The 13562-nt window shown below is 39.2% G+C and overlaps 1 protein-coding gene across 5 annotated transcripts in view; it reads left to right on the plus strand.

Annotated features, from left to right (window-relative positions):
* Positions 1-1655: 1655 nt before the first annotated feature.
* Positions 1656-13562, plus strand: part of LOC129819049 (pre-B-cell leukemia transcription factor 3-like) — a 112500-nt gene continuing 100593 nt past the window's right edge. For 2 of the 5 annotated variants that reach the window (XM_055875562.1, XM_055875564.1), the window contains exons 1-2: positions 1659-2937; positions 3379-3452. In XM_055875562.1, the coding sequence (XP_055731537.1) occupies positions 2738-2937; positions 3379-3452 (274 nt within the window). In that variant the 5' untranslated portion in view covers positions 1659-2737. Of the gene's footprint in view, positions 2938-3378; positions 3453-13562 lie in introns of all 5 variants that reach the window. The other 3 variants (XM_055875565.1, XM_055875563.1, XM_055875561.1) reach the window with 3 other exon arrangements.

The raw sequence follows: 13562 nt of genomic DNA on the forward strand, positions 1-13562 counted from the left end.
TGAGGCCTAAAAGAAACAGTTTGGGCTTACTTCTTTTCTTGTCAAAATGACTCAAAACAATTGCAAGAAAAACATCCATAGTGAAATGCCCAAGTAAAATATATCTGTATATCTCATTAGGCCTCCCGGGTGGCGCAGTGGTCTAGGGCACTGCATCGCAGTGCTAGCTGTGCCACCAGAGTCTCTGGGTTCGCGCCCAGGCTCTGTCGCAGCCGGCCGCAACCGAGAGGTCCGTGGGGCGACGCACAATTGGCATAGCGTCGTGAGGGTTTGGCTGGTAGGGATATCCTTGTCTCAGTATGTAAAAAATTTAATAAAATGTATGCACTCTACTGTAAGTCGCTCTGGATAAGAGCGTCTGCTAAATGACTAAAATGTAAATGTAAAATGGTTGACTAAAAAGTGTGATTGTTCAGATTGCTCAAGGGCCTTACACACTCAAAGGGAAAACACAGGTAAAGCTGGCTACAGTGGATCAAAAATCTTGAAAATGCAGGCAGCACAGAAAGTGGCTAACATGACACCTCTGGGTTAGGTCTATCCACCCAAGAAAACAGGATCCAGCCAGCCCCCTTGTTCCCTGTGCATGCAACGGGCGGCAGCTGACGTCCCTCCTCGTGCCGCTGCCGCCAGGGTTAGAGGCAAATCTGCTGCTAGCTTTACACAGAAAACAATGCAGGCGGCTGCGTTGGCTGTGTGTGTAAGCGGATTCCGGTATTTCCAATCATGGCGAAGGCAATTAGCAAATAACAGGCCGATTCAGTGTCTCAATTAGGCTATGTAGGCTTAACACACAATTCAGTCTAAACTCACATTGTATAAATCCATATTTCTGTATGTGTTTTGATTTGTTTAACTTATGCATTGTTGCACGTGGAAGCGGACTCTTCCAATGGAGATAAGTTTGTACCTCATTTGAATATCCATTCATTCAAATGTCATTACTCTCATGTTGCCTACAGGAGGTTAAAGAGGGGATCATTGGAAGGCCAAGGTGCCCACTTTGGTCCGACTCGTCTCCATTTAGCGCTTAGGAACTGCACATGCATTGATGCCACAACTTTGGCATTTCAAGCATGGTTACATTATGAATCTCCACGTCCTGATCGGAATGCACCATTCCAAGCTTCTTGTTAAAAGCCATTGTTAATCGGCGTGATGAGTGTATTCTGTTATTATTTTTCCACCACAGATTTTGGCTGGGGCTATGTGCCATCATATAGCTATTCTAAAGGCCACTCCCTGAAAGTTGTTGAAAATAAAGCTGAATTAAAAAACATTCTTTAATCCACATAGCTCTTCAATGGTATACCTTTCTTGATGTTAAGTATATCCTTCTCACATAATTATCTACAGTATTTTATTATGCCTGAACGGCCTGAACACTGTCTTTGTCTCTCAAGTTGTGCATCCAAGTCTCACAGTTGCTGTCATAGCAACCAAAAGGGAGGACCACCATGCAAATATCACTCGTGGCAACGACCAATGGAAAGTTACTGACTGCCCATACAATTATCTTAAGGGTGGGCCATTGACTCTGCTATTCCATCATTGGTGGATTTGACCTTCAGTCTACTTCAGCAGAGAGACGATTGGAGAGAAAAAAAGCCCTCTCTTTCACGTTTAGAACCTTGCTGCCCTAGAATAGGTCAGGTCGTAGTTGGATCACGTGAGCTACAGAAAGGGGTTATTCTCCACAGATAGTTTCATTCTAGCGTTTTTATAGCACTCAACTCGATAATGTCTGTGCGCCGTAACCTTGCATGGGTTAACGCGTCTTTTTATGCACAATCAAATTAAGAGTGATACTTTGCGTTGTCTGAATAGGTGCCCTCTTCAGATCAACATCATCATATCTCAGTGTTATGTGCTGTAGTAAGAGCCGAGGGGTAGCCTGCAGGAGGAGTGACAAGGGACTTACATCTCAGAAAGGGGTGGAGCTTCATACCGTTCCTCTATTTTTTTTGATGCAATAGCGTTCAGTCTATCACGTCGTCCCAATCGCTCAGCACACCACCAAAAGCCGTCAACTAACCTAAGACTGACGTTATTTTGACAGGAGTAGACCTACAGGAATTTACGCATTGCTATTTGTTGCGCAATCATACCATTTCTTTGTCAAATTTTTCAACTTTTAAAAGTGGCCTACTCGTTCGCTATTTTTCAAGCACATTATTACCTTGATTTTAGCATCCGGGAATCCACTGCAACTTTGGAGAAAAGCAAGTGGTGCCTTTTGACATTGTTATTTTAGCTGTAGCACATTGTGTTGGGTTGCAAGTTGCGCTTGGATTGCTGGTTCTATGGAATCTTGGAAGTTCGTATCAAGACCAGAACAACGAGAATGCCAAGAGGATACGCAGGGAGAATCGGTTGAAGACAACATTCAGACTGAAAACAGCAAGGACCTTTTTGCATGAATAGGCTACCTGCAAGACACACCTCTATTGCCTAGGCTACTCAGATGAATAAGTGTTAGATAATGAATATCATATTGATTTTAGACTGAAACATAATTTTCATTACATGCTGTGAATTGAAGAAAACTATCAGAGAAGATTTTTTATAGTCGAGTACCGTTCTCGGTAACCTATAATTTACAATTTTCTGTAACAGATCGCGTTCAATTTTCAATGTGCCATCAGCCGGACAATATTGCTCCTGTATGTGATTGAAACATATACAATCTTCTCTTTTTGCCTCGCTGAAAAGCGCATATTGATTGTGTTGCGGCATCATGATGGAGGAACAAGCCCGGATAATGCAGGCGCTCAGCGGCGTGACTCTGGCTGGCCATTCGGTACAAGGAGGCATGGGACTACCGCCGCCCCACGGACACGAGGGGACCGATGGGGACGGAAGAAAACAAGATATTGGGGACATTCTTCATCAAATAATGACAATTACCGACCAGAGTCTGGATGAGGCGCAAGCAAAGTTGGTCCCTTTTAATTATTTTAATTTCGCGAATTAATAATTCTACACACAGTAGGCGAATTATTTAATTGTGGGTTATTCTGTAGACAGAGGCTACAATCATAGGCTATAGGCCTATGGCAACTTTCTAAATTGTGACTGATTGTTCATTGGTAGCCTAATGTTCAATAAGCTTGCATAGGTATGATGTCTCATGTGCCCTATCTTGCAAATTGTGTCTTTGACCAATTAAAATGTTAACACGATAACGACAAAACGTACAGTGATAACTATACAATTCAATTAATGTGAAGTTGGATACAATAGTGGAACTATATATACCATACATTCTACATGTGCCTTGAGGCTTATCAATTTGAGTTATTTCCCCAATTTTAAAGGCACAAAACTGATATTGTAGCTGTTGTTACTAACAAGCATTTTTTCCCTTTACTGACAAAGGAAACATGGATTGAACTGTCACAGAATGAAGCCCGCGCTCTTCAGCGTTCTCTGCGAAATCAAAGAGAAAACAGGTGAGCAACAAAAGCTGTAACTACACTATTTAGGGAGCCTTGTCTACTAGTAATAGGTTTTCATTGCAGTCCACTCTGTTTCTTTGCGCTCAAAAACATTATTTTTTTATCATATAATATATACAGCTACATTTCACAAGATAATGTGTTTGTCATTTAGCAGATGAGATTGAACACCGTTTGCACCAGTTTGACCGTGTTTCAGCTAGAGCACGCGGATGACCTGTGTGCGTTGGTTGGTAATGAATGTGTCAGCATAAGGTGACGGCTAAACAGTACTGTATAATTCACCGAAGCTAACATTATATTGGATGTAGGCCTACTATACGAAGGGGGAAATTGAAGTTGAATGCGATGAGCCTATATGACGTTGCTTGCCAGCATTTTTTGCACCCGAAGAAAACATCACAAAATATTGCCATGGCAGTTTTAAAGAGAATATGTCACACTTTATGAAGAAACTGGCACATTTCTTGTAATTATAATTTAACCGTGTGAGTAAACACTCCACTAAGGTTCATTAGATTGGAATGCATGTCTAATTATGTCCAATCTGGATCACACTGTGAAGGATGAATCACAATGTGGATCACACTGGATCACACTGTATGTGTGTATTATATTGCTCAGACAATTGTGACATATATTTTCCATCTTCCTTGGTGATGATAGTAGTGTAGTTTTAAAAACAAGTATAATTCAATAGATTTTACACGGATACTTAAAGCTACAGAAGCACAAGTGGAGCCTATTGTAATATATATTTATCAATGGGTGAGAGGGCTATAGATGTCAAAACATGGTTGGTGACATCATTTTAACACAGTGTGGAAAGGTGTGCAATTGACATTTTTCTGTGATTTGAGAGGGGAGATGGTAAATAAGACCTATTGACACAAACATAAAATCATTTGAAAATGAGTAACCTTCAACCACTGAGGTAATATTAAAACTAGATGATCAGCGTTCAGATTCAGAGATCACAACCCTAAAGCATCAATGATGAAGTGCCATCATCACCAAATAACACCTGTGCTTGGCCAGCTGTGTAGCCATTGTGAGACATGCAGTTCAGAGTGACTTGAGGTAACATAACATTTAATGAACTTCTCAGGAGAGGGAGAGGGAGAGAGCGCACGCGCACAAGGGTTGACAGCCTCTTAAAAATGACTTCAAGCTATAACAAGTACATGGGTAGTGTAAGGGCTGAAAGTGAGCATAGCTCCAGATATAAATGTGGATGTCCTGTTTGGCTTCATTGGACACAATAGATGGTTATGGGTTATTACTGGAATATTCATAGGTCATTTTCATAACATTCTCACATTAAGCCACAAAGTCTCAGCAAGTGATTGCAGTTTTAATAAATGTTCAGTGTAGTTTTTTCAGTAGTGTAGGCCTACAGAGTTGTGATTTAAAGGCCTATTATTTCTGTTATAATTGTAAAACTGTTATACTGGTTGGATTTTACCGTAGGGCACTGTATTGATGTTTTATAAAATCTCTTACAATATAAATGTATTTAGTTTGCAGATACAGGTTTAGGAAATACATTTTTGTTGTAAAAAAAATTATATGGCTAATTAATTATGTTTCACAAAGCTTAGCTATGACTTGCATAGAGCTATTGTTATTGGCATTATGCCACATTATGTTATTTTTTTTACAAAGGTGAGAGCATTAGCAATGGGTTTTCCAAGTGCTGTTTTGGCAACTTGGGGAAAGCTGCACTTTAAAGCCCAATAGGAGCCTCTTGTTATTTTATAAAATACTGCAAAAAAAAAAGGAAGGTTGGGAATGAAATTCCACGTTGCGTTCGCTGGAAAACAATCAAGTGCATTCACTAGATCAGTTTTATTGCAGCTTTATTTTTCTCATATTCCTTTTTAGACGTTCATTGTAAATCACCTTTAGTGTTGAGCCGTGCGTTTCAGAGGGGGTTTCACAAGAGCTTGGATTGTTAACAGTGATTGGTCTTTATTTTGACTGTGCTGGGGTTGGGTGCTGACATCTCTGATAGGGTTGCCGTGCTGAATATATCTGTTGTGTGTATGTGTGTGTGTGTATATACAGTATATATATATTTTGATTGTACTATAGCTGTGTGTGTTGTTACAAAGGATAGCATGGTCGAAGAGCAATGGTTATTACATGTACAGTGTAAAACAATGCCTCTATATTTAGCTGGTCAACATTTCTCGTGAACTAATATTCCCGAATGGACTAATATTTTCTGATGGACAAAACCCAGGAAATGAACGGAGAGTGCATTTTCATGTTTGTACATATTCATTTACGTAGGGAATTGTACATTATTCTCCCGAATTTAGTTTAAGACATTATCAGTCCAAAATATTCTTAGCTGTTATGCAGAGTAATCGTCGACCTAAAATCCTCATTGGCCAAGTTGGAAACAGAGCACCTCGTCTTTAGAAACAGAAGGCTTCAAGGCTCAAATTATACATTTGATGTGAATTGTTTTTGTCAGCAAATGTAACAAATGTTTAGGGACTGCAGCCGAGAAAGATAGAGGCGCCTTTAATTGTGTGTGTGTGTGTGTGTGTGTGTGTGTGTGTGTGTTTGTATACGGATGACTAGTATGCAATTGGAAAAAAAGCAAAAGCATGTGAACCTCGCTATGATCTAGCAAATAAAATGACAAGTACTTTTTGGTATTTACTGTACAAAATGCTAAAATGAAGAATTATATTGGTTTCTTTATTTTGGCATTTTACTACATTACTGGCCAGTGGCCACTGAAAGTATGGATGAAAAGAGTACGTTGAAGGGTTGTGTATAAGCCTTGAGACATTTAGCAAATACTCTTAGTCAATGAGTCTTAGTGTCTTCTGCAGGTTAAAAAGGCGTGCCGAAAGGGTTGGTTAGAGTTATCCGTTCAATTACAGGGAGTATATATAGTGTGAGACATTGTTTCCTTATTTTAATACAGTAATATGGAGTTATAAACGCGGATTAAGCTAATTACGGTGCTAATTAAGTCATTAATACCTGGGTCGGGAGTATAAACGATCATACGACAATTAACAAAAATGACCTTGTGACCCCTGAAATCTTTTGTCCAATATATGTGGGTTCAGATATGTCTCAGAAACAAAGGGAGTGGTCTGGTGTAAACAGATGTGCCTACTACCTAGCTTAGTGGAATCATACCTTGATACGCACCGTGGCGTTTTCTCTTACTTTAGACTCTCCCAAAGAAGGGAGAGAGATGTTTGCTTGCTATGTGTTTCAAAATAAATCTGGATAGTTCTCTACAAATCCGAGCCCCACATACATCCACTATGATGTGCTAATTCCAGGGGGTTTTTATCAAAGGAAAATGTAGTCTGTATAGTGAATATTTAATTAAATTTTTCATACATAAGTGGTGTAAAGTAAAAATACTTCAAAATACTACTTAAGTATTTTTGGGGGGGTTTATGTACTTTACTTTACTATTTATATTTTACTTTCACTCCACTACATTCCTAAAGAAAATAATGTACTTAAAAAAAAAAAAATCCTGACACCAAAAAGTACTCGTTACATTTTGAATGCTCATGCTGGACGGTAATATGTTCCACTTCACGCACCTATCAATATAATGCGCTGTCATCCACACTGCCTTTGATCTGGCGGACTCACTTAACACAAGTAGTGCGTTTTGTACATGATGTCTGTGTGTTGGAATGTGCCCCCATCTGTCCGTAAATAAACCGAGGACTTTCTCCCATCACTGTTCTCAAGTACATTTAAAACCAGATTCTTTTAGACTTTTACTCAAGTGGTATTTTACTGGGTGACTTTCACTTCTACTGATGTCATTTTCTATTAAGGTATCATTACTTTTACTCAAGTAAGACAATTAAGTACTTTTCCCACCATTGCATAAGATAAGCGTTTAAGTTCAGAATCAAGCACTATGAAAAAGATAGCGTTGTCCTAGCATTTGAGGCTTTTTGTAACCCTGGAAGTTACTCCGAGGACGAGGGAAACCAGCTCAGTTAAAGACATCTCACTGCAGTGGATCACAGATTCTGCTCTCAAAACTGCCGGAGCACATTAGAAATTTGCATTCTGCAAAACACACATCTTCATAATGTGCTCCATATACTTTCTTGCTTGGCTAAATCAATTGTGGGCTTAGATTGTAATAAAGCGAAGTGAGGGCAATTGAAATCATTAAGTTGATTTACCAGCCGGCCCAGATTGAGGAGGTAAGCATTTCTTAAGCCTATGGGGGACATTCTGTCTCAGGGCAATCAAACAGTGAGCTAATGAGAGGAATAAATCTGTCGGGATTTTCATTAGATAAAGTGCCTGCCACAATAATAATAATAATAATAATAATAATAATGTATGAATAAAATATGAATAATGTATGAATAAACTTGATTGAAAGATGGCCTTTTCTCTCAGAATGTCAGACAACTAAATAGAACACATCTCAAAACAAGTTATATTGATTTGATGAATAGAACTCAAAAGTTGACTCCTCGTGTACAAAAGTAGTATTCCTCAAAATCAGCAATAGCGTTTTTCTTGCTTATGGAGTTATCAGATTATGTTGCTGCTTAACAACAGGTACTTACGTTCTGCTGGTGTGCTTCCGCCCTCGCCATGGCTCGTAGGCGGTTGTTAAGATGGCCTCGTGAACCAGTGGTTTGGAAAATGGACTAGATTGTGAACATTGTCGGTGGAAATCCCTGATGTGATTTCTGATGCTCCTTGAAGCACAGCGTGAGCTGCTTCTCACAGTATATTGAGTATACGTCTTTTATGAATACACTGCTTGTTGTTAGCATCAATGGACAGTGGCTCTAGCATCTAGTCATGCTACTAGGCAGGATAATTTTTTTTTTTTTACATTTCTATAAACTGCCTTACGTTTGTTTGAAGTAGTAGTGGCTTATTTCTAACAGCTAATATCTTCCCTGTTTCTCTTGTTTTCAACCTCATGTTCCTGCTGTACACTGAAGTACGCTGGGATTTGCAAAGTATGTTTTTTTTTGTGTGTGTTTCGAAAACAAAAGAATACAGTGGATTCGACTTCTTCTCCTCCCCTTCATCAATTTCCCTTTCTCTTTCCTTTGTCATAGCTGTGAGGGTTTTACTGCGGTTCAGACGTAAACGCGGTCTCTAATTGTTTTTCACACATAAGCTATGCTAATGAGGCTCCGTGGCGACTAGCGTAGCAATTAGCATCCTCCAACAATTTTTTAGCAGGTTAATTGCATAAATGTTCCCGACTGCACGTCTGACTTGTTAATTAGGCTTGACAGGGATGGTGGAATTGCGATCCGGAGGCGGTGGCAGCAGCTAGGAGTGACTGGCCGTCAAGTTAAAGAGCCACGATTGATTAGAGACGATGGTTAGGCCTGTACACTGTTGCCGGAACACGGACGTGGTAACAATATGTTCCCGGAGTTAAAGTACCAGCCTAAGGCTCACTGTGTTGTTAGTAGGTCTGAAAAGGGGCTAACTTAGCAAGCAGGTCACTACATTGATCTACACCAGGGATGGGCAACTTTTGATTGGGATGGGGGCCACAAATCATCCATACCCACGCATACTGTTAGTGCCAGCCCTAGCTGTTTGGGGGCCCCTAAGGTATACATTTTGTTGCGAGCAAAACATTTTAGTGGCTACCCTCTTGACAGCGAGGTTTTAGAATTCATTTCCTGCAATTCTACACATTTTGCTATGGGGTAGAGAGCAAAAATTTACAGTTTTACAGCTAATTTCCTGCAATTCTGCACATTTTGCCATAGGGTGGAGAGAAATGTTTGCAGTTTTTAACATGATATGTGAGTGAGAGTGAGTGACTAACGAAATCAATGTTGGCCCCCCGGTCTGTAATTTGACCATGATTACTACAAGTTTAGACAGCTGGCAAGACTAACTTACCAATCAAAAAAATAATAATTGCTGACATGAGCTAATTGAGTAACAAGATAAAAACTGCAGATGCACAACCACATTTCAAAATTGCACCTTTTTTGTTTTCTATTCTAACTCTCAACATTAAGTTGAGACCCCGACTGAGTTGGCCCCAAAAAAATCAAACATTTAAATATATTGATCCGCGGGCCTACAAAAGGGGGCTGCATGCGGGCCGCCAGTTGCCCATCCCTGATCTACACATTCTACCTCTGGCTTGGTTTCTTGATAAACCATACGACCATTTAAAACCAAAGGTGCGTTTACGATATTATTCTTAAATCGCTTATATGTCAGTAAAAAAAAAAAAAAAAAAACATCACACAATATGATAATGTGCATTTGTTATTGAGATGAAGAATTGTTTGAAGATGAAAACGTCCTTTTAAAAGCAAAGAAATCACATATTTATTAATTATTCCCCCCCCCCCCAAAAAAACCCTGCAACACATAACAGTGATTTGGTCAACTTTGAGTCATGGTTGGGCCTGGAAGTGAGACGAGGACCAATAGCGCTCCATCAACGTCGCAGCCTCTTAAAGCGGGCCGTCTAGCCTGATGTGTTTCTACAGCCGAGTGCTTGTGAGCAGCACAGTTCCCCAGTAAAAGAGAACCAGCTGATGAATTTGACATTGCCTCCCGACGCCTCTGCACCCCTCCCTTCCTCCAGGTTAACCAAATTGTGCTCAAGTATTGCAGCATTACATTTTCATTTCGAAAAGTAAATGTTCCGCCTGGCGCCGTTTTCAATATTTTACATCCCTCCCACGACACGCGTATATGCAATAAGTGCCGTTTGTGATGTCATCCATAATTTTGTCACCGGGGATAAAAGCTTCAGAGGGCACCCACCCGCCACCATCCTTAGCCCATATATTTTATGATCGGGAATATAACATTAGCAAGGCTGTTGAACTTTTCTCCAGTCTGCAATGTGCACACAGAGCCATTTCCTCCTGTTATGATGTATTACGGAATTATTTAATATTTTTTTTCCTCTATCTCTGCATGCTGCATCGTAACAAATACATAACTCATTTTCTCCCTCCCTCTGTGGATAAGACCCATTTGTATGCAGACATTCTTATTTTATAACATTCATTTGGGTTACGCGTATTGTTTGCAAATCGTATTCAAATGAATTGTAGGCCTACGTTTCTGATTTCCGAGGCCAACACCATCTACGCTGCACCGTACAACAACATCCAACTTGTCAAACTACACTAGTCTTGTGTTTTCTTGTGTAGTTTAACACCGTCTTGGATATCCTTCATCTCAGACTATGGTGGGTTTTGAACACTTCATAGTGGGAACCAATGTTCTGTTACAACGGTTAAATGGGAGATGAGGTAGGGTCCAAAGGAGTTGCATTCTTCAAAAGCTAATGCCGTTTGCGATGATGACAGGACAGGACAGCTCTAGACAGTGCTAATTATAGGCTTATTGTATCGTAAGGTGAAGCTCTCTGCAACAGAAAAAAAATCCCTGTGATGCTTATACACTGAATAGATACGTTTGATTTCATTCTCTTGCTGTTTGAAACATTGAAACTTAAGACAGCAAATAGTTAGACAGCTGCTAACATGCAACAGGTATTTTTCTTCTTCTGTAGACCGTACTTGTAACAATGCCTTTCTGGTACGATGTTTAAAAAAAAAAAAAAAAAAAAAAAATCTCAGCTATTTGAGTTTTTTTCTCTTGACATGCTTCCTTCTCTCATTTGTCTGTGTCAACAAATTTAAATTACAATAAATGAACTGCCATTGAGATGAATAAGGTGAAGTAAAAAATAAAGTTTCACTTTGTTGTAAGAAATACATTTCTAAACAAGAAATCATACAGTGACAATTTAAGACTTTAGGTTCTGTATATAGTTGGCTGTTAAACTTAGATTACAGTATGAGCCTGTAGAAAGAGCATATAGGAAAACAATGTCAAGAAAGCTTTTATTTTGTTAAAAAACTAAATGTTGACTTGTTACCTGTAATATGACTCACATGTTTTGTTAATGGTTGTATGTGAATAATTAAGCCTTTTGATTACGTTTTTCTGAAAATAAAATACGTTTTTAGTTTGTCCTTTTATTTTGGATGTATCAAACTGTCCGTGAAAAAAAATGGGAAGTGTTGTCTGTCCTGGTGGTCTGTCCCAATATTCTCCTGTACTTCTGTGAATTATCCTATTTTTAAAGCTGCAGTATGTAACTTTCTGGGTGACCCCACCATATTCACTTAGAAATGTGTGTTATAGATCTATCATTCTCATTTAAAGCCAGTCTAAGAAGCGGTAGATTTGTTCTATGTGCTCTATCTCTATGCTTCCCGTTCTTAAGTTTCGTTTTTGCGTCTTTTACTTTCAGTTTTGTACACCAGCTTCAAACAGCTGAAAATACTTTTTTTTTTGGTCATAAAAATATTTTTCACAGTGGTTTAGATGCTACAATGATTCTCTACACTATACTTGTTTTGTCACGTAAACTGAAATTAGGCGAACTATTCGAATTTTAGCAACCAAGAAATGGCTGAGCAATTTCTACATACTGCATCTTTAACAAGACTGTAGTCAATGGTTGAGTCCCAAATGGCACCCTATTCACTATATAGTGTACTACTTTTGACCAGGACCTACTGGTCAAGTGTAGTGCACTATGTAGGGAATAGGGTGCCAATTGGGAGGCAACCTATGTCCCCACATGATCCTTGTACAGTACATTTCACTGCTGAATTGGAGGGGGGAAACTATTTAAAAAGAAAATCAAAAACGCATCGCCCTGAAATTTTAATCAGCGTTTTCTGCCGCTTTAATAAGACAAATAATTCTTATTGGCTGCCGGCTTGAGGTTTCTTATATTTAATTCATTATAACCACTGTGCTCTTGGATTGCAGCGGGGCTCAGTACACTTCACTTCGCTTTGCTGCCTGCCAAGAGGCGAGGGTGAAAAACTTAAAAGGCCATGTAAAAGGCAGCAGATCTGACGCCCTCAGAGAAAGTCAAAAAAGCTGGCGGCTCTTTGAAGAACTGCTGGAGAGATTTTAGTTTATTAGAAAATGTTTATAAAGAGTCTTTTTACGCCTCGCCCTTAGAGAACATCCTACCTAACCAATTCACTTGTCGGGGAAGGAAGAAAGTTGGGGACAAATTAGTGAGCGTGAATATTCTGATTGTGGAGAAACAAAAGGGAAATAATTTTAAAATTTAAAAAATGTAAAGGTTGATTTGTAAATTTTCAAAAGTGGATTGTTAAAATTAGCTTATTGTTACTCTCAATTCAAAGGTCTATACAGTAAATGTGTGCGAATTGTGCGCTTCAACGTTCCTCTCTTTCACATTCTCTCACAGCGAGGTGAGTGTTAAAAGTCACACTGAATGTGACGGTATTATTGCTACCCTGTCTCTCCTTTGCCGATCCCTTGAAGTTGATCTTTTTTTTCCCATACAAGAGCAATGGAAAGATGGCCACTTGCCAGTGTCTAGGTGCTGGCCAGTGTTATGTTAACACTGAAAAACGTCTGTTTTCCTCCGTCTGAAAAACAAAATATGTGATTGAAAGAGCTGAAGACATGAAGGAGATTTTAAGGTTTAGTTTCTACGTGTTGATGATTTTGTTTCTGGTCTGAATAATAGGGTTAATTCATTATTTCAATACATGTTAAGACTTTGGGAATGGTCATTAGTAACCATTAGTAAGTTGTTACAAGAGTAATTACAGTGTAACTACACAGGAATAAGCGCATACATGATGTTCAGTGTTAATAACATGGGATTATATCATAGCCACTAAAAAGTTGCATTGTAATGTTGGATGCATTGCTCTGAAAATACCAAACATGTAATTCAAGCCAGAGTTATTTTACCTGATGCAAAAGGTCAGCGCCATAGACATAGATATAGGCCTAGACATTCCAATAACTTTTCATGATTGCATGTTATTGCATCTCTACTTTAATTGTAGTTTGTACAACAAATCGGAGGGAAATGTAACTTGACTTGAAGAGAATGCTGTTATGTAGTGTTCCAAAAGACACGGGCCATCTCTCTCCATCTTGGAGTATGAGTGGAGACAGGAAGCTTCCCGGGAGGTGTTTTTTGCTTCTCGGATCATTTCTGTCTTTCAAAATGATTGCTAAGATTGCTAAGATTGCTCCTTAGGTTCTAAGGAACCTAAGGAG

Source organism: Salvelinus fontinalis, chromosome 21 (assembly GCF_029448725.1).
Source record: "Salvelinus fontinalis isolate EN_2023a chromosome 21, ASM2944872v1, whole genome shotgun sequence".
Lineage (NCBI taxonomy): Eukaryota > Metazoa > Chordata > Actinopteri > Salmoniformes > Salmonidae > Salvelinus > Salvelinus fontinalis.